Consider the following 21301-nt stretch of genomic DNA (forward strand, 5'->3'; position numbering starts at 1 on the left):
TGATGGTTTTAATCAGTCTTAGTATGGGGGGAATAATTTGAGGTTGCAATTATAGGGAAAGTGTCTGAATAAGACAAGGGAATGGGACTCTAAAGTTGTTTCTATCTTACATGTTTTACCAGGAGCTGGGAATGTAAATATCTCAAATAGGTGGGACACATCCCAATCTCAGGTTTCCACTCAAGCTTTGGAATAGCCAGACCTAGGAGACCTGCTAATAATTCAGGGTTAGATCTTGCCTGGACTTGATCCATGCATGTGCAAGAACTCGGGCACCTGGGGAGCACCTCCATCGAACCTGCCATTTTTGCTGCCCATCTTTGCAAGCAGCCGCCTGTGGGTGTGCGTTTGGCAGGGAGCACCTGCCCAAACCCCACCCTGCGCTAGAGAAAAAGCTGAACCTCCATGGAGAAAATCATGAAGGTAATGAATTGCCTCTCCATCTGTTTCTGGGGAAGCCCATCTGCCCTGCAGCCACATCCCTGTGGGATGTGTTGGGAAGAGTGGCTGGAGTCAAGACTGACCCTGCGATGGCATTCCCTGCTGGCTGCAGTGGCCTGGTGGGATGTGCATCTCATCTGGGAAAAGCAAGGGCTGGTAAAGCCCAGGGAAGCACCACAGGCCTGATGGGCTTGCTCACTTATTTTCCATTTGCTAAAAGACGGCAGAAATTAAATGAAGATTAATTAAACTTTTTTTTTTCCCTCCTTCCTGCTTCCTCTTGCTCTTTGCTGTTTCTAGGGAAGACTGAAAATATGTGCTGGAGAGGAAGCTCAGCTCTGAGCATCCTTTCACGAGTGCAGCATATGGCCCCCATGGGACTGCAGGGAAAGGCCCTCTAATTATGGGGAATGTCCTGTGAGGCTGGGTTACACAACCAGGATGGAGCTGCTCCTGCTTTGGTTTAGCAGCAGGCTGAGGATGCTGTGACTCCAAATACTACCTGGCTGTTATCCATTCATTGCTTTGTATCACTGTTGGTGTCCTGAGCACACAGCACAGAGCACGCACGCGGCTCCGAGCCAAGCGGGAGGTAGCAGGAGCGTGCGGGATCATAAAAGGGCCATTGGATATTTACAGTGCCCGCTGACATAATTCCCAGACAGCCCGAGCATATCTCGGAGCCGGCTGATGAGTCGCCAGGGAGATCTGGCTCCGATGCTACCGAGTGAAGGTGACTCCTGCCCGGCTCTGGCAGGAGCAGGATGCCCTGGTGGGGGATTCGTGCTGCGGCGTCTGCTCGCGGGCTCCGCACCGGCTGCTGCCGCTGGCTCCGGAGCCAAGTCAGCATCCGGGAGAGGGGTTTAAGACTGTTGCAACTGCCTTGAGCTCTTACCTAGGGGAGGACCAATCCCTTGGCTGTGGTGCTGGGCATGGCCTGGGGTCATGTGCTGGAGGACACTGCTCCTGTGCGCTCCCGGGTGGCTTTGTGCTGTCGCTTAAGATGCTGTGTTGGCTCTGGTCCACGTGAGCCCTGGTTGCTGGTGTGCTTTGCAGTGGTTTTTGTGCCAGGCTTTGTGCTACTCCAGAATGATTTATTGCTTGCTGAGGGTCATGGACGTATCTTGAGCTAGACCCGGGATTAACCTCAGGTGTGCCTCTGTGTGCTGGGGGGAATCATCACCCCGTTTTCCAGTTGGGAGCTGAGGTACAGAGGAATTCAGTGACACAGGATGCCTGCAGCATAAAAATCCAGCATCCCTTCTCCCCAGGCTGTAACCCTAGCCTCTCCCTCCTCCAGCTGCAATAACCATTTCCCATACAGACAAGGAGCCTTCAGGATGTATCCTTGTCCCATCAGGCCTTCCTACGTTTTGAATTATTAAATATTGTCTCTGATCTCCATTATAAATGTTTTTAAGGCATAGTTACTTATCAGAATAGAAAATGCTCTGGTTTTGGCTTCATCTGCTTATGGGATTTACAATAAATGAGAACTGTTTAAAAAAAAAAAGGGGCTGAAGGTGTTCAAGGCCAGGTTGGACAGGGCTTGAAAAAACATGGTCTAGTGGAAGGTGTCCCTGCCCATGGCAGGACGGTGGGAACGAGGTGATCTTTAAGGCCCCCTCCAACCCAAACCATTCTGTGATCATGAGAGGCTTAGGTGACAGGGAAACACAGAGAAGTAACATCTTTGCAAGAGGATGCCAGTTTTGTCCCAGCGGGCACTGGTTTGTGTCTTCTGTTTAAAACAAAATCCCATGCAAATTCATTAGGGTTAATAGGCTGAAGAGCGTTTGTTGCCGTGACTTCCATGGTGCCAGATTATAAACTGTGCTCTGGGAGTGCTCCTTCCCACATCCCCATCACCTCCTCCTCCCGCAGCTGACAGAGGCCTTGGTAAACCAGCCTGACCATGTTAGAACAGTTACAAGGACTGTACCTCTGGCTTAGAGGGAGCTAGGAGAAGGTGCAGATGCAGAGCAGGAGACCCAGGGCCAGCTGCAGATCCAGCCAGCTGCTGAGCTCAGTGCTGGTTTCCCAGCTCCTGGAGCCTGCAGTCCTGGCTGCGGATTGCCGTAATTCCCAAGGTCAGATTCGTGCTCGCTGCTTGTAAGGAATGGGTGGCACCTGCAGCTCTGCAGGAGATGGTTTGAGCAGCACAAACCCAACCGTAGTCGTGCTGTTGGTCATTCCCTTGCTGCAGCAGGGTCTTGCCCCACAGCTGGGCACATCTGTGTGTGTCTGTACCAGGCACCTGCAGCATCCCTGAGTGGAGCTGCTGGATGTCACCCAGGCAGGTGATTCCCTGTTTTTTTTCCAGAGGAATGAACTGTGGAAGCTGGCTTGGGACTAAGCTGGGAATTTGATGTGGGATCTCACTGCTGCCAGGCTGGCTCTGATTTCCTCTGGACCCCACGGGAGAGGCACCATCTCCTTCTCGTGTTCCCAGGCTAAGCTGCAGCAGCTCTCCCAGGCAGCAGTACAGCTCGATGCCGCAGGGCTGGGGGAGCTGCTGGGGGACTTGGATCATGCCTGAGAAAAGGGAGTTAAAAGCAGATTTTTGCAAGCCTTTGCCTGCCATTTTAAATGGGAAGGATGTTTCCCTGGCAACGAGATGGATTCTTCCCAGCAGAGCATATGGCTTCCATCGACTTTGATTTACCAGCATGTTGAAATGGCAGCTAGATAATCTCTCTTCAGCTTTAAAGTGTCCATGCCCTGTGTCCCTGCTCCTTAGGAGTTTTTAAAGGGTCCAGCCCCTGCAGTGCTGCCCCTGCTCCTGTCCCAGGGCTGGGGCTGCTGGTGTCCCATGCCAGGGCTGGGTCTGGGGACCTTTGCAAGGAGGGACCTGCACAGAGGACCTGAGCATCACCCGGAGCAAGGAGCTGCAGGGTGGGAAGGAAAACCTTCCCTGCCTCTGCTGCCGTTGCCCAGGCGAGCAGCTCCTCCTCCTCCTCAGAGATTATAATCCACAGCTCTCTCTTCCTATTCTCCTCCCTGCTTTAAATCATTTTTAGATGTTTTCCACCTTTCACCACACAATCATCTGCCTCCTGCAGCTTGCTATTTATTGTTGTGTTTACTGGCACAGGGAAATAAGTAGAGGGAACAAACCTGTCATTTGCTGTGCGGGGGAACACGGGGGAGCTGCTCTCCGGGAGCTCGTGGCTTTCCCAGGCTGGCTGGTGTGTGCCAGCCCCATGGAGCTCACATGGCAGCCTCCTCTGAGGGGCAAAAACAGAGGGGAAGAGGTTCTTATCCTCACTGCTGCCCATCACTTTGGAAAACTCGATGAAAACCAGCCAACAGGTCCAAATTTTAGGTAGAGAGGCAGCCAGACAGGGCAATCGTTTGAGGTTCATCCATTGCTTTAGGAGTCAGGAGATCCACAGAGATTTAGTCACCACCTGATTGGCGCTGTCTGAGCCTGATTCCCATCTGCCCACGTCATAGCAATGAGCAGCAGTGAGGGACAGGGGTGAGGTTTGGGGACTGGCTGGGTAATGTAGCCTTGACTGAAATGAAAAGGTTGTGCTGACCTGTGAACTGCTGCACTGCAGGGATAGCTGGGGGGAACACGCATCGCTCCTCCCCTCTTCCACTGATGGAAGTTTTGGGGGAGCTTTGCATGAGGTATTGTCACCTCTTTTGCAAGAATCCGGGTGAGCACAAAAGCCGTGATCTGCACATGCTCGCTCTCAACACCCAGCCCTGCTTGCAGCAGCCCCCCAAAGCTGCCCAGCTCAAATGAGGCTCCCTCATTAACTGAGGTTGCCTTTATTTCATCTGGCAAGGATCATGGCTTCCCTCCACATCCCGGGGTGTGCAGCTCTCTGGGCAGCCTCTCCCTCTGCAAACGGTTCTCGATGTGTGAGCTGTGCTCACCTGCTCTCCCATCCACACCTGGCCATCCACCTGCAGAATTCGGGTTATGCCGGGGAAGAAGTGAGAGGTGATAGAAGTGATTAATTGTCCTTTGGTGCTGGGGATTAATTTATCACGTGCAAAGAGCTGGCACCGTCTGTGCAGGTGTCACGAGCTGGCCGATCTCTGCTGTGAGCCAAGGAGGTGCCGATGTGGGTGGTGGCAGGATGATGTCCCCATCGCTCCTGGGGAGCACACAGCTGGCACAAATCTGGCTGCTGCTCAGAGAAACTTTGCTGATGGAGAGGAAAAGGTGGAAAAGGACTTTTGAATTCAGAGTTGCAACTCCTGGGAGACCCAAAATAGTTCTGTTAGTGGTGAAGTTAAGCAGGGATTGACTGGCAGCTGGCGTGATGTTCTCCCCCCTCTGCAGCATAACTGGGCTGGTTCAGCAATTTTTTAGGACTAAAGAGCACTGCCTGCTTAATGATGAGCTCTCCAGAGATGCAAGTTTGTTTTGCATCCCTTTACCCTGGGCAGCTCCTCTGGGCTGCCTGTCTGCATGGCCCAGGTGCTGCTCCTGGAAAGAATGTTCCCATCCTGATGGGAGCAGCTTCACAGACATGGAAAGCACCAGGGCCATGTTCTGCCACCTCTGCCGTGGAGGATGATGACAGCCTACCAACGTGGGGAAGGATGCAGAGCTCCAAAACTGACCACAGGCTCTTTATTTCTGGGGCTGGACCCAATCCTGCATTTTCTCTTGTGCCAAACTCAGGTGTCTCTCAGGCATCGCAGGGTTTGGAGCCAGCTGAGCTGGATCCTCTCCTGGGGCAGTGCAGCCCCCTTGGCTTTCAGGGCATTATTCCTGATTTGTGCTGGAGTGGGTGAGAGGGAACATCAATCCTGATTATTGTGGCATTCCTCTTATTCTTCAGATTACTTTTTTTTTTACGTAGCTTGGGGGTCATGATCTTTTGGGAGCTGAAATCAAAAGGCTGTAAGCCAATTCTTTTGCACCTTGGCTGTGAGCTCCTGCTCACTACCTGGGACAAGAGAGGTAAAATTAAACAGATGTTGAAATTACCAACTTTTAGACATATTCTATGGGTAGTTTGCAAATACTCCCTTCTTTTCCCCAAGACTCTGTTAATTAAACAAACCAGTGAGCAAATGAAATTAGCAGGGCTTTGGTAATCCTTGCATTTTACACATTGGTGTTATCCATTAGCCTCTGGTTCTCAGAAACCACATCCTTGTCTTCTAATTGTCAAGGAATGTAGCAGGGAGGGGACCCTGGGAAGTGACTGGGGCATCTGAGTGCCTTAGAAATTGTCAGTATCTTGGCCATTCTCCTTCACTCTTATCTGGGAGGGAGCCCAAGAGCAACAGTTCTGGGGTCCTGCTTTTACAGGAGCACAAGCCAAGGGCCTCACCCATGGGGAGACAGGGGTTTTTAAAGGTAACACAAGGATTTTGAGCCATTTAGTTGCCTTTGGTGGGTCTGGGATAGTTCAAGTGGCTGCTGAGAGCTGCCAAGCCCCTGTGGCAGCAGCTCCCTGTGGGTGCTCTCAACAAGGATTTTTGTTGCTGAGGTGCTGGAATTCGTGGTGCTGTGGAACTAGTGCAAAGTCGGAGGTGGGGAAGTGAAGCTGAAGGAGCTCAGGGGGATGGAGCTCGTCCTTCGTGGGCAGGAAACCTCGGGCTCCAGCTGAATAGCTGCTTCTGGGACAGACCTTTGAAAAACCAGCTACTATTCCTGTCTGCCGCGGGAACCAGCCCGATTGGAGACAATCTTCCTATCTGCAATTAGACCAGAGCCTATTTTTATATATCACATTCCCTCGAGGAATGTTTAGATGAGATGCAGCATTACACTTTATAGGGACAGCTTTCTTTTAACCCAGTTTTAGAGCTCACTTAAGTCAGATCGAGTGACTTGCCCAGGTCGGTCAGAGGAGCTTGACCTCAGCAAGAGGAATTTCAATTCCTGCACGGTCCAACCATGCAGCGTTTCCTTGGCTTCTGAAATTTAATTTTCTTGAGGTGTTGCAGAAAAGCAAGACTTAGGAAACAGAAATAACTTGATCTTTATATAGGGATAAAGGTTAGATTAGGAAGGTTTGTATTCCTGTGCTCACTAGCAAGGATTTCTCCAGGGTGGGGAGGAAGTAGAGGCTCTTTTGGGGGAATACCCTGTGGGATGAAAGAGAGGCAGTGCTCAGATTTCAATCTGAATAATATGGGTATTGCATGAGACAGCAACTTTCCCTCACATTAAAATCAATGAACATGATCTGAATAAATGCCTGCACAGACATTTTAAGAATTACTTAAATGTCCAATATTTTATACTCTTAATTTACCTCCCAATGCACTGTAATTACACCGTGGGCTTTAGGATTCTCTCCCATGAACCATTTCTGCAGCTGCATGAATATATTTCTCCCCACCAAATTTTTTGAAAGAAAACCTCAGCCCAGCAGAGCTGAATCCCAGCAGGAACAGACTCTTCTGGCAGGTGCACAGGCTTGATTAATACTTTGGGTTTTCCTCCAGACATCTGGCTCCTCTGAGGCTGCGTGTGCAGGGCGAGGAGAATACGCAGACAAGCATTTCCCAGTGATTCATTCTGGGTGAGGACAAAGCAGAACATTGGAGCTAGAACTTTGCATGCAGTCATTATTATTAATAAGGCTTTTATTCAGCCTAAGTTAAATGATTAGAGCCAGCCTGTAAAAAACCCAAGCAATTCCTTACATTTAACTCCTTTTCCCACTGTAAGCGTTCAGATCTTGATCTCCATTCCCTGGCATTTCCAGATGGCTTTTGTTCTTTGAGGCTTCAATCCAGAAAAGCTCTTAAGCTCACTCTCACTCCTAAGTGTGAAGATAAACAATCCTTTGCTGGACTAGGGATAAGTTATGTCATGCAAACCCAATTTCTGCTCAAATTCCTGCAGTCCGTGGGTTTGGATCAGGACTCTGGCTCTGGCACTCCAGACAGATGATGCCAGTTCTGTTCTCTGACTGTTACAAGTACAGGCAAAAGGCTGGAGGAGCCCTTGGAGTGGAAACTGATTTCAGAAGTGGTGGATGTTGAAGGATAAAATGTATTTGAACCTATATCCTTCTCTTATTTCTGAGAAACGTGCTGCCTAAATAGAAGGAAGGCAGGGAAAGAGGTTTTATTGTGACTTGGTTGTGCAGCTTTGCCATGCTCTTACAGGGGGATTTCACAGATGTGTGGATGTGGCACTTGGGGACATGGTTTAGTGGTGGCCTTGGCAGTGCTGGCTTGGTTGGGCTCGATCTTGGAGGGATTTTTCAACCTAAATCATTCTATGATTTTCCTTCCCATCCCAGAGCCAGCCCTCTAACATGGATCTCTAAGAGCTGTTTCTCTGTAGCCGGATGAATCCTCACCTCCCAGCCCACCATCTAACTCCACAGCCTTCCCTGGAACACTGCTTTGGCCCTCTGGAGATGCTCCAGTGCTCCATTTAGCCGACCTGCTCCAGTGGAAGGTGTCAGCCCCAAGGCAGGGGGTTTGAATTAGGGGATCTTTAAGGTCCCTTCCAATGCAAACCATCCTACCATTCACACCACAGTCCTCAGTGCTCTTTATGGCTTTGTACAGCTGGGGGGGCTCTTATCAAGGCTGCTCAGGCATCACCTGGGTGCACTGAGAATGCACAGGAGCTGTAAATGTTGTCCCAGACAGGCCTTTGATAATGATTTATTGAAAAGTTTATAAACCATGACAATCCCTGCCTTGGAGCCAGCCAGTGTGTTTACCACAATGTTTCCCACCCGCATGGATGCTCAGGGATCCTCCAGGCTCATCCAAGGAGCAAGATCTCAGGACAGAGGATGGGGCTGGGCATGGCCAAGCCTGAGGGGATTGAGATGCCACCAGGAGTTATTTTTGGGAAGGAGAATGTTTATTGAGGCACAGCACCAAAAGGCAGGACTCTCCACTTCTATTTCCAGCTCTCCTAGTGAGAGAATTTGCCTTGGGAGATGATTTTGGCTGAGACCGAGGGATGTGGGAACCCGGAGTGAGGTATTTAGGCTTCTATTCAGCCTTGTAAATGAGCAGCCAGGTTGCAAGTCACAGCAGGATTGCTTACATGAATAAAGATGATGGATGCTCCTGGCTGAGGGTAGGTGCCATACGACAAAGTCTTTATCCCTGGAAAAGTCATGGCTTTCTCAGCGTTTTGCTTCTGACTCAATGGAGGTTTAAATTGAGCTGCAAATACTCCCATTCTGATTTTGAGGCTCTCTGAGCACTAAAAGGCATTTGACAATCTCTGTTTCTCTTTGGTGTGGATGCTCTTTCACCTTCACTTATTGTCATTTCTGTATTTTCCTGGCCTTTGATTTACATCAAAGTTTTAGGTACTTGAACTGCAGCATTTTACAGAGCCCACAGCAAATGGATTTACTGGGATTGCAGCTGGATTGCACATAAGCGTGTTGGTTTTATTTTAGCACAATTATCAATGTCTTGTTTACATCCCCAAAGTAATTTTCAAGTGTTTTAAATGTTTTAAGTTGCTTTTCATTGTGCAGCTCTCGAATGCCTGTAGTGAAATACTCCTTCCTTTCCAGCTTTGCCTCTTCTAATTAAACAAATCATTTATGTCCTTTCCCAATTCCAGGGAAAGCCATCAAAGTGGGCAACAAGCACAGTGGCTTGTTACAAGCTTCTGTCACGTCCTCGTGTTGTATCCATCTCCATCACATCCAGGAATCCAGTTGCTAATTAGTGGTGCTCCATCAGAGGAACCCAACGTTTCTGAATGTCAGTGAATGTTATTTGAATATGAGTATTTCAGGAATAAATTTAGAGGCCTTTTAAAATTCTTATGTAAATGGGCATGTAGATTCCAAGGGGGTTTCTTTTGGAAGGCAAATTAGATGATTAACCTGAGCAGCTTTATGATGATTCCATCATGTGCTTTCACTGAGGAGGGGAAAAAAAAAAAAAGGGAAGGACAATCTTTCCTGTTTCATACCTTTTTAAGTATTTTTATTTCCAAGGGGGAGTTCAGTCATTCCTTTTTCTGTTGCTAACCTGAAGCACAGTGGATATGAAATCTGGATATGCAGATTTTGTGCTGGGATTTAAAAATTGTAATAAGAAGCTTGCATGGGTGTTTTAAGTCAACATAACCTTTGGATGTAAAGTCAGACTTTGGAGGTCTTTGGATTTACTGGTATTAGCAGCAGTCAGATTTGCACAGCTGAGTCTTGGCTGAGCTTAAAGGTCTCAGCAACAGGCATGGGGGATGTGGGAGCAGCAGGAGGTGCTGGGGGCCTGCAGGAACGGGTGGTGGGTGACAAAATGCACTGAGGAGTCCTTCTCCAGGCTGGAGACAGATTTCTCCTTCCCATCACTCTGAGGAGGAGACAGTGGTCCCAAACCACTCTGAATCCTGCCTGGAGTTTGGGGGATGCAGGTGCTGACTCCAGCCATGCCTCAGGCAGGACCTGTCTGCTCAGGAGGAGGATCTTGTCTTCCCTAAAGCTCTAAGCAGAATTGGCATCTTTAATGTAAAAATCATTAGATGGGACCTAATTAATGTTCCTTATTGCACATTAACATTTCCCAGAGTCAGGCTGCAGACGTAATTTTCTTTCATTAGCTATGTAGCTTTAAAAATTAGATTCATCCCAACTGCTACACTATTTATTGGCTTTTTTCCCTTTCCTTAGCTATCCATTATTATCTGAAGCCCTTTCCTGATCTGTCTGGGTAGATTAGGTGGAATTAAAGCAGAGTCCAGCTTCCCGTTCCCCACTGCCCTCCCTCTGTGACAGCTCAGAGGATACGTGCCCCGATGTGCACGTACCTCTCAGCTTCCCTCTTCCACTCCTCCATCCAAAGGGGATCTGCAGATCCCTCAAGGTCTCCTAGGAGCCATATAGACCTCAACCCCCACAAATTCAGTTTCCTTGCAGAAAGGTGTCATTCTCTGAGTCTCCTTTTCCAGCCCCCCCCCAGAGGCTGGTGGGCCACATGGTCAAGCAGAGAAGCTGTGCATCACCGTGGAGCTATTTTTAGGATGCTTGTGCAGCTCACCCTGTGCTGAGCCAGAGCTTGCATCCCTTGCTGGCAGGACTGCTCCTTTCCTGGTGTCTGGGACAGGGAGATTCTTTACCCATTGGGACTGAGCCAGGGGGAGGTTTTTGTCCCTGTGGGATTTGGCCATGGATCTCCCATGCTCCGCTGGAGAAGCTGGTGCATTCCCTGCTGCCTCCCGTGCTCGGCAGTGCTGTAATTAATGCTGGCCCTGCCAGCCTGATCTGCATCAGGTCTCCCTGGCAATGGAAGCCCTGGGGAGCCCAGAGTGGAAATTACAGCAGCTCTGAGCTGGCCCTGGGGAGCTGAGGAGCACAGAGAGGCTGGGGATGAGGCTGCAGGGATGTGCTGGAAGGGGGAGAAGCAGCACCCAGGTGTCTGACTGCTCCAGTAGCATCTGGAGCTGCCCCAGCTCTCCCTATAACCACGGTTTGCACAACCCATCCTTGGAATTTGGAGTGATAAAGCAATTTCTGTTCCTTTTTTTCCCCCCTGTCCCATCAGTATCTGTCGAACGACTGCTTAACATACAGGAATCTTCTTTTCAAATGTGTGTCCCTGCAGGACTCATGATTTGAGAGTGCCTTCATTCTGGATCTATCCAAGGTGATCAGCTGAGCAAACACAGTGTGCAAGCCTGCTCTGATACTGGCACTTTGCTTTCAGCTCTTTCTCAGGCACTTTGCAGTGATGTTTGGTCACAAAAATAAATACAACTCACATTCTACTTCTTTAATCAGAAAATGTAGAATCCTCTTTTCCCTTGATCCCTTTCCATTATCTTTTGTTGCTGTTGTTTTCCTCTTTCTTCTCTCATTGATTATTCATTTGTTTCTCACTTCAACATAGAAGTTTGCAGCAAAATCTGGGCCATCCCAGGAGTGGGGCTGCCTGACCCAGTTGCAGCTCCTTCCCTCCTGGAGTGTGGGATTCTGCTCCCCCTGCATGGGGTGGGCAGCAGTGGAGCCCCTTGCCCAGCTCCTAGGGCATGGCCCCAGCAGTCTGGAGGATGTTGGGATGGATGGAGTCCCTTTGACTGCAGGGCAGGTTGTGGTGGGGTTGTTGATGGCAAGGGTTATTTTAAAAGACCAGCTGGGGAGAAAAGATATTGAAGTGGGACCTAGACAAGACATTGAGGGACATCATGAGTGGGATTGCAAGTGAGGTTTTCTTGCTCTCCTGAGGTTGTTTCAAGTGTCTGCACATGAAACCTGGTGTAGGAAGGGGAAATTTGCAGTGAGAAATCAGGCAATTTTCCTTATCTGCTCGGTGCTGGATTCATCTTGTGGCTGATAAAGTTCAGCCTTGGCTGAGATGGCTCTGAAGGTCCCTTACCTCCAGCAGTCCCTACCTCACCACCACGTTTCAGCCTGTGGTTCAAATAAATACTGCAAATCTTCCTATTTTTACTTGCTACTGTGACATTAATGGTCACTGCAAAGCCACAAGCACGACCTGGTGGTGTAAAACTCCTTTCCTTTATTCACCAAAAAGCAACAGCCCCCACTAGCAGAACCAAACCTTATAAATATTCACAATGCAGTTTGTAGGAATGTGAGACAAAGTCAGACCGATGAATTATTTAATGCTCTTAAAGAATGCAGCTTTTAGTTTCTCCTTGCGCTGGCCTACTTCATTGTATTAGTAAATCGATCCCAAGTAAATTAATTTCCCCGCTTTTGTTGGAGCAAGCAGTGGGCAGGGGTGGAAGCATCCAGCCTTGAGCAGATGCCAGGACACCTCGGCAGCTGCGGATTCAGGCGCCGAGTGTCAGGAGAGAGCCGAGCTCCTGTCACTCATTCGGTGCCCTTTGATTCGCATCAGAACATCCAGCACTGGGCAGCCGTGATGGGGGCAGGCAGTGAGTGACAGGCTGGGGTGGCACTGCTCAGGCTGCTTTTGGGAGGCTGCCCGTGGATGTAGATGTCAATGAGAGCTGGATGCATGCTGGGGTTTGGGCATCTCCCCAGTTCTGTGGTAAATGAGAGACTGAGAGAGCTGATATCAAAGTTGGGTCGTCCCGAGCTTATTGCAGGGTAAGGCTTCTTTTGTCCATGAAGGGCTGGGACAGAGACCAGTCCAGCTCTCTCCCCAGTGCCAACAGCACCAAAATCACATTCCCTTGGGCTGGATCAAACCCCTCTTCTGTCCCATGTCTGGCCACAGAAGAGCAGAGTAACAACAACCCACCTCCCAGTGATGCTCCAACAAACCCAAAACGTCACCAGCCTTTCCAGCTAGTGAGGAGTTAATGTGGAGTACCTGCCTAAGGAAGGAATGTTAAATCCACCCAAAAATGTCCTACTCTGGCAAGAATTGCAGCAGCACTTCTGTGTGAGCTTTTGAGGATGGAAATGCATAAGTAGAGCATGAGTGGAGCTCATGCTCAGCCCATGCTCCTGCTCCTCAGCCAGTCTGGTCCCCTCTTACCCCAGGTAGAAATGTCCTAGCTCATTTGGATGCTTTTGGACGCGTGTTGCTGAAAGAGCTGACACTTCCTTGGGGAAAAAATGTCAGATGTGATCAGAGCTATCAGCTGGAAGGGGAACTGGATTGGCAGTAGCCAAACTGGGGACAGTCCAGCAGGTCCATCCACACATAACTGTTCCAGTTAGAAAAACCGGGCACTTGACTTACCCTTTTTACCTGGTGGTGTAGCAGCAGTGCAGTAAATACTCAGAGAGAAATAGACCCAAAATTGCTCTCTGAGTTAGCTGGATGAGTATGAACATTTACTGCCATTAAGACTGACCTTGTCTCTCTCTCCCTTTTTGTGTTCTGTAGTTTTCTACTAGTGTTCTCCTGCCTGGTGCTGTCTGTCTTTTCGACCATTGATGAGTACCAGAACAGCTCAGAAGGGGCCCTTTACATTTTGGTAAGTGGGGACTGACAGTGAGGTATTAAAGTCAAAACCACACAAATCCCTGAGACTGGGGCTGTTTGAGGCAAGAATTTAAGCTGTCACTTGTGAGAGGGGGACCACTGGGGCCTGTAGGTCAGAAGTGGGAAAAATTTAGGAAAAACATCTGGGGCTGCTGGATTCACCCGTCTCCTCTCCTTTTGCCTGTTTTCCTCTTCCCCATTCCTACCCTTCATCAAACCAAAAGGTGCTGCAGGCTAATTAGGGCTTCACCAGGTTTGACACATGAGAAAGGTGAGACAAGATCTCAGAGGGAAGGGAGCATGCACGGGATGTTCAGGTGGAAACGGAAATAGATGGAAAAAGCTCGCCTGGCATCAAGGGATGGAGAATCTACACCACCCCTGCTCCAGCTCACCCAGCACACACAGGCAACCAGGCCAGTTTTCTAGGGAAAAAGCTGAAATCCCCTTTTGTCATCCTCTAGGATTATTCTCGTTGAGTGATTCCCATCTGCGCTCTTCCCTCAGCACTAACAGATTTGAGTCCTGGAGACTGGTGGTAGGGAGACAACGAGGTGTTCATCAGTCCTGTCATGGGGGAACAAGCACAACATGAGGAGGTGTAAAACTCCAGTTCATGGCTGCAACGTGCAGCACCTCTCACCACCCTGGGGAGGGGGAGGGAAGACACAGAAGCAGAGATCTGATGATCTTTCAAGCCTGGGCTCTCTGTCGAGTGGTGCAGACAGCTCGGTGATGTATTTGCTGAGGTGTATTTTTCTGAGGTTGTGGGTTTGTCCTGGGTTCCGGAGCGTGCTCTCCATTATCCTTCTTTCCTGACTAATGGCACTGTCCCCCTCACAGGAAATTGTCACCATCGTGGTGTTTGGGGTGGAGTACTTTGTGCGGATCTGGGCTGCCGGCTGCTGCTGCCGATACCGGGGCTGGAGGGGAAGGTTGAAATTTGCCCGCAAGCCTTTCTGTGTCATCGGTAAGAGCTGAGTCCCTGTATGAGATTTCCCAGCCCAGGATGGCCACTCCAAGCACTTCTTTGCATGGTGCTGCAGTGTATTGCATGTATTTTGGGGGTTAAACTTCAGCTGCTTCATGGTCACCTTCAGGAAGAAAAAAACCCAAAGGCAGAAGTCCTAATCCATGGACATGCTTTTTGTTGTTATTCATCACGGGGCTCTCCCTGTTTTCTGCTGACCTGGGAGCCATCCCAGCGCCCTGCATACCTCAGGCATCACTGACAGCTGTCCACAGCCACAGAAACAGGGTTTAGCCAGAAGAAGCTGAGCACAGGACCTGGAATCCTGCAATCCTGTGTCCAACCTCCACACTGAATTGTTCCCAAGTCGTTGAGACTCCATGTCTCACTTTGCCTTCTCTGGTGCTGCTGAGCTGCCTCACAAGGGAGTTGTGAGACTTAATTAATTCTTGTTTGGAAAGTGCTCGGCGAATCTCCTGTGAGAGGGGCCATCTGGGCACAGCAATGATATTTTCTGGGATTAGAAATGGACAGAGTGGTCATGCCCTTCACTGTGGAGGCTGCCTTTGACTGTGTGGGAGCTGGCAATGGGCATGTGCAGGATTTCCGTTTATTCTACAGAAAAACACTCCTATAAAATTTGTGTAGCAAATCAGGGAAGAGGGAGGTTTATAGGATCTTTGATATATATTGAACTAGACCTTCTTCTTGGCCTATTCCTTGGACTTTCTTTGTCCATATGCGCCTTAGGATTACCGTGGAGGATGTAGAGATTTTCATTCCCAGTTTAGATGTGGGAATTCCCTGCTCTTTGTAACAGGCAGCTATGGCCGATGAAGGAAGGGGCCTTTGGCAAGGATTTAATCCAGTTTTAACACTGAATCAGATTGAAATTCAGGCTTTGCAGCATTTGACACTTCTTCTATGGGAATGATGAGTGTGGAGAAGGAAACTAGGATGTTTCCACATGGTGTGCAGTGACTCCTTTCATCCAGTTTCAGATTAGTGCTGTGTCCTTCCAGCACGGGATACAAGTGTAGGAGATCCCTGTCACGCACAGCCTGAGGCAGTGGCAATGCCATTCCCTTTGGTGGTGATCAGGCAGCATTTCCTCATCTTTCCCTCCCTGTGTTCCCGCAGACATCATGGTGCTGATTGCGTCCATCGCCGTGCTGGCGGCAGGGTCCCAGGGGAACGTCTTTGCCACCTCAGCACTCAGGAGTTTGAGGTTCCTGCAGATCCTGCGCATGATCCGCATGGACCGGCGCGGCGGCACCTGGAAGCTCCTGGGCTCCGTGGTCTACGCACACAGCAAGGTGAGCAAGGCCCAGGCGAGGACGTGGAGCTGCCCTTTGCGTTCTCCCCACCAGAGACACTGCTTTGGTTCAGCTCTCCATCCCAAAGTTCTCCCAGGCCTGGGGAGATTGGAAGGACACCATAGGTAACACATGGGAGCAATGCAGTCAGAGACACAAGGTCTGATGGAGCACTCTGACCACTCAAGGAGGGAAGGGAGAGAGATTCCAGTCATGGAACCAATCCCTGGTGTAAGGGGATAAGTCTGGGAAGAGTTTGTTGGTAATTTTTTGTTTCCTGCTGCTGTATATATGATTTTAACACTTCTCCTGCTTCCTTCACTTTTCCCCAGAGAAGCTTAGCCAGCTTCTCCAGCACTGTGTAAAAATTTCAGGAAATCTGTGGGTCTCTTTTGTCCACCCTTGCATTAACCTAATCAGAAAATACTCACTCCTGTGGATTCTGAATGAAAACTTCCCTGCAACTGGAGGATAGTCCATGCAGACCCAACTTCATAGCTCCTCCTCGTTTGGTGTATTGGACCTGCCCTAAGCAGAATCTCCAGGGATCTGGGGATTCCTGTTTCAGTTTCAACTCCACTTCCCTGTGTGAACTGGGGAAATATCTGAGTTTTTAAAGTCTCAGTTCCAGTTCTTGCAATAATGGAGCTCTTAACACTCCCTTCTACATTTGCTGTGTGTGTTTGTGTGATTTGGTCTTCAGGCCTGGCAGAGCCATGGTCCCATCTCAGAAAGTGCCATCACTGATCTCCAACCAAAGCCACAAAACCTAAACAAATGCAGGGGAAGTGCAGATCCAGCAGCAAGCAAGGAACTCAGCGTTTGGAGATGCGCACCAGGACTGCAATTATTCTCTTCTTTCTTTTAATGATCTCGCAGGAGCTGATTACTGCCTGGTATATTGGCTTCCTGTGCCTCATCCTGGCCTCTTTCCTGGTGTACTTGGCCGAGAAGGGAGAAAATGAGCACTTTGATACATACGCAGATGCACTCTGGTGGGGTCTGGTAAGTAATTTCCATAGAGCAGCTGCTGGTTATTAAAATAAAATGTCCATTAACCCTCCATCTTCTATCACTTACGTGAGGTATTGACTTAGAGAGTGCTTAGTTAACATTTTTATTAAATGGTTTCAGGCTGTTCCATTTAGCTCTTTTTCTTATATAAACCTCATAGAAATTGTTAGGGGATCACATTTCTGAATTAGCTGGAGCTGCAGGGGAACTGAGAACTCATGTGCTCCCAGTCGTGGGATTGAGCTCTGTCGTGACAGAGGCAGGTCAGAGAGACATCCCACGCCATGGGGTGCTTTGATCATTGTTTTGACAAGTATTGCTGCCCTTTAATTATTTAAATTGCACTTGGGCAAGGCTGGAATAAATTTTATAAAATTAATAGGGCCTAAGTAGCAGAAAGACTCCAGCGGGGCAAGCACTCCCTGTCACATCTCTGCTGAAAGGGCAATACTTGTGGTTTGCTCTGCGTGTGCGTGTGCATGTGAATTATTGGATTACCCGATTACAAAGAGAGAATTAATGACGTTCTAATCTTCTTGTGTTATTGTTCTTCTGCTCCATCACTAGTTTGGCCTTGATTACAAAGCATGTAATGAAAATCCCCGATCTGATCAAATCCCAATAACAGGCTTGGGGAGGAATCGGCTGATCAAGCAGCTCCTCCATTCCAACAAAGGGAAAGAGGCAGCAAATTGCTTTTCAAGCCCCTTAGTTAGGACAGAAAAATAAAAACAAAGCCAAGTTTAACATAACGAGAAAATAAACAATGAGGGAAAAGTGACAGCCCAGATTAGAGCTCAGTTTGGGGAGAAACATGGGCAGATTTATCCCTTCTGCTTCTGAGACTTTTTTGCCACTGAGAAGCTCAGAAAAAAAAAGAGCTTCATTAAAATAAATAGTTTTTGTCAGTGTCCAACTCCTGAGTCCAATACAGGCAGATGTTGAGAGATGGGATAAATCAAATATCAGGTTCAGAAAATTATCCCTTGGTTGATCTTAGTATATCCAATACTTGTTGTCTATAGAAATTACAAAAATATTGTAAACCAGCTTTGCAGTGATTATGGAGAGAGTCTTGATCTGACTTTGTGTTTCAGTAAGGATTAGCCACTTTGATGCATTTTTTAACCACTTGGTCAAAACAGCATCTAATTGATAAGGCTTTTAGTGGGCCCAGTTAAAAGGCACTTTGGGACCACACTTCCATTTGTGTAAAAGTGATTTTTTATTCTAAATGGAGTGCATATTTCCAATGCTACACCAGCATGGTGTCAGCTCCCATCCCGGGGGCCAGCTCTGTCCATGGAGGCTGTGTGACAGGGACAGCCTTTGGGATCAGAAGTCTCAAAGATGTTTCTAATCAGACCATCCCTCTCTGCCTTGCCCTGGCAGTCCCAGGCTCTCCAAATCCTCTTGGAAGCCTTGGGGGAATACCCAGCATTTCCCATTAGTGATGTCCATGGACTGCAGCGGGAAAAGGTGTCTTCCCCTACAGTTTGAAATTCAGGGGACTCTGTCTCCAACAAAGCTCTCAGGTCCTTCCCCAAAACACAGGCAGCAGCTTCCCAGCTCTCTCTTGGTGCATTGCAATAACACAAACCCCATCCCTAAATGAGGTGGTGAAGGAGACATAATTCATCCTCTCAGCCTAACAGGCTGTTTTTAAATCGAGGAGGGGAGACCAGCTGATAGGCACTGCTGGGAAGACTGGGAATAAACAGCAGCAGATCTTTGTGCATGCAAATAGCTTTCCTGAGCTGCCAAAAGGGAGTTTGGGGGAACGGTGCCGGTTCGCTTCCCCTGCCGAAGGCACAACCCCTCCTGGGGGAGGTTCTGAGCTGCCGCCAGCCTCTGCACCAGATGGCAGCTCTCTCTGTGACAGCAAAAGGCACCAAAACGCTCCCAACTGGTGTGAAAACTCAGCACGTGAGCAGGGCAGGTGGAGCTGCCCATCCCTGCTGGGTCCCAGGGTCCCCCAGCTGCACCGTGCCTTGGACAGCTCAGGGCACGCAGTGACCCTGCTCCTCTGTGTGCCACTTGGGGGTTGCGGGAGTTCTGGCTGCCCTGTTTCAGTTTTAAGGCTGTCTGACTGAGGGCTTGGCACTGCTCTCCTCCCTGCAGATCACTCTCACCACCATCGGCTACGGGGACAAGTATCCACAGACCTGGAACGGGCGGCTGCTGGCGGCGACCTTCACACTCATCGGCGTCTCCTTCTTCGCCCTTCCTGCTGTAAGTGGCGGGGCTGAACTCACCTGGGCCTCATCCCCTTCCCCTGGAGCTGAGGGCACTCTAACAGTTACAATGGGATGCCCTCAGAGATCTCCCAGTTGTGATTCTCTGTGGCTTTTGACTCAGAAAATGAGGGAGGAAAATGGAAAGCCTGTTTGAATATCTACAACTTGGGCTCATGTGCATGAGCAAACGGGATGGCAACTTTAGATTTGGCTCTGCACAAATATTTGTGGAAGCAATAAAAAGCATTTTTTCCCCAGAAGGCTGTTCCTTGGGGTAATTAATGTCTTTAAGATGAAAGAGGGTAGATTTAGATTGGATATTAGGAAGAAATCCTTCCCTGTGAGGGTGGTGAGGCCCTGGCACAGGGTGCCCAGAGAAGCTGCGGCTGCCCCATCCCTGGAAATGTTCAAGGCCAGGTTGGATGGGGCTTGGAGCAACCTGGGATAGTGGAAGGTGTCCCTGCCCATGGCAGGGGGCTGGAATGAGATGAACTTTAAAGTCCCTTCCAACCAAAACCAGTCTGCTATTCTGTGGTTGCACCATTTCAGCAAATCCCCCCCGTCCCTTCGGCAGTGTGTTTCAGTGTGTTACACGGAGCTGGATTCCTGTGGGGATAATCTGCTGAATACCAGTGTGCTGGGGTTCTTTTGTATTTTATCAGTTGGCTGGAGGTAGTTTGGGAAAATTTGCAATTCCATTGAGTGCCTGCAAAGTCTGCTGCCCCTTGGAGAGTGTCTGCCGTGGCTGCCGGGATGGAGGCTCCTTCCTTCCTCTGTGTTTGAATCAAAAAATGAGCCAGAAAAAAACCTTTGGAGGGAAAGCTGGCCATCATTTTACAGTGGAAGCTTAACTAAACCCCTGCTAGCAGCAAACTGTTGTTCTCTTCCCCAGGGCATCTTGGGTTCAGGGTTTGCTCTGAAGGTTCAAGAGCAGCATCGACAAAAACACTTCGAGAAGAGGCGAAACCCAGCAGCGGGCCTGATCCAGGTGAGGGTCACATCCAAGGAGCCTTGTGGTTACATCATCCTGGTTTTGGGGGGCTTTATAGACTTTTAGTAGTTGGGGAGGAGACAAATGGGGCCGTGTGCATAAGGTGTGAGACAGCAGCTGGTGACTGGTTTTGTCTGGGAATAAATGCCAGGAAATCAACCACGGGAAAATAGCATATGTGGTAGGGAATCTAGAGAGAAAAGGGATGAAATTCAGCAAGCAGCCAGCTCAGCAGGACAAATGCATTAGGACAGTCTGTTTTCACCCTTTTTTTCTCCCCAAAGAGAATATTTATACTGATATAAAGGTACAGTTAGGAGCATTTTCTTCACGAGAACAGATGTCTGTGCAGAAGGCTGGCCTTGGTGTACGTCTTGGAGAACTGAAATTAGTCATTTTACATTCCCCTACTCCTCTCTCTCCACATTTTTTACTCCTTAATGGGCAACAATGCCCATTTCATTCCTGACCTCAGCCTGGCAGTGAATGCCTGGCACCCACAGCATTTTTAACTGGGCTCACATGGTCAGGAGCATCATGGTACCACCTCAAATTTGTCACTTACCAAATCAAGGAGAAGGCAGAATGCTGGATCCATCCCATAGCACTTCGTGTTGGTTGATGTTTATAAACTCAGGGGTGATTCTGGCCATGCCTGGGTGCACAATCCCACTGGGTTTTCTCCTGCACAGGCGGCTTGGAGATTTTATGCCACCAACCTGTCCCGGACGGACCTGCACTCCACCTGGCAGTACTACGAACGCACCGTCACCGTCCCCATGTACAGGTACCTCCTCCTCCAGCTTCCTCCTCCACTGCCTTCCTCGTGATGCCACTGTCTCCATAGTTATTTTTGTTATCTGGATATATAATTTTGCTTATTTATTTACTTTTGTTTTGGTTCAAAAGGTTGATTTCGAGCTCCTAAGAGCTGGTATATGCTTTTTCTTTTGGAATTTTTTTGCTTTGTATTTTTTCATTGTTTTTCCTTTTGACTTGGTTTTAATTTCCCTGTTGCTTTGTGTTTTTTTTTCTTCCCATGTCTTTGTGTGTGTACACGCTCTTCTTTTCACCTTTATTTCTCCACGCCTGCTGGTAGTTGCATTTTGTTGTGACAGTTGCCGTGCCCAGGTGTGAAGACCTCCCTCCAAGCTGCCCTGGATCATAGGTAAACACCACCCTCACCCTACCTGCAGCTCCTCATGCCCTCTCAGGCTCTTCTTCCCATCCAACTGGTCTCTAATGGTCCTTCTGCCTTTCAGCAAACTTCTCTCCCTCCCTTGACCAGCCTGGCACTCTGTCTGGTGCATTTCCCCTGGGTCCTCCTTTCCTTTCTTTTCCTTTTTTTTCCTAAGAGGAGGAAAGCTAACTCGGGGTTCAGGGAGCGTTTTCCCATTTCTTGTATCTCATTTACCCATCCCAGTGTGTTGACACAAGCAGGGAATGCTGTTGGAGCTGTGATGGATGAGGCTGTTGAACACCAGAGTGTTTT

General features: G+C 48.9%; 1 protein-coding gene across 18 annotated transcripts in view; it reads left to right on the plus strand.

Annotated features, from left to right (window-relative positions):
- KCNQ2 (potassium voltage-gated channel subfamily Q member 2) overlaps window positions 1–21301 on the plus strand; it is a 74929-nt gene that overhangs the window by 10660 nt on the left and 42968 nt on the right. For 17 of the 18 annotated variants that reach the window (XM_039563375.1, XM_039563386.1, XM_039563376.1 and 14 more), the window contains exons 2-8: window positions 13183–13273; window positions 14125–14251; window positions 15392–15567; window positions 16447–16572; window positions 18703–18813; window positions 19711–19806; window positions 20502–20596. In XM_039563375.1, coding sequence (XP_039419309.1) covers window positions 13183–13273; window positions 14125–14251; window positions 15392–15567; window positions 16447–16572; window positions 18703–18813; window positions 19711–19806; window positions 20502–20596 — 822 coding nt within the window. Of the gene's footprint in view, window positions 1–13182; window positions 13274–14124; window positions 14252–15391; window positions 15568–16446; window positions 16573–18702; window positions 18814–19710; window positions 19807–20501; window positions 20597–20908; window positions 20978–21301 lie in introns of all 18 variants that reach the window. The other variant, XR_005603446.1, reaches the window with a different exon arrangement.

This window comes from Corvus cornix, chromosome 20 (genome assembly GCF_000738735.6).
Source record: "Corvus cornix cornix isolate S_Up_H32 chromosome 20, ASM73873v5, whole genome shotgun sequence".
NCBI lineage: Eukaryota > Metazoa > Chordata > Aves > Passeriformes > Corvidae > Corvus > Corvus cornix.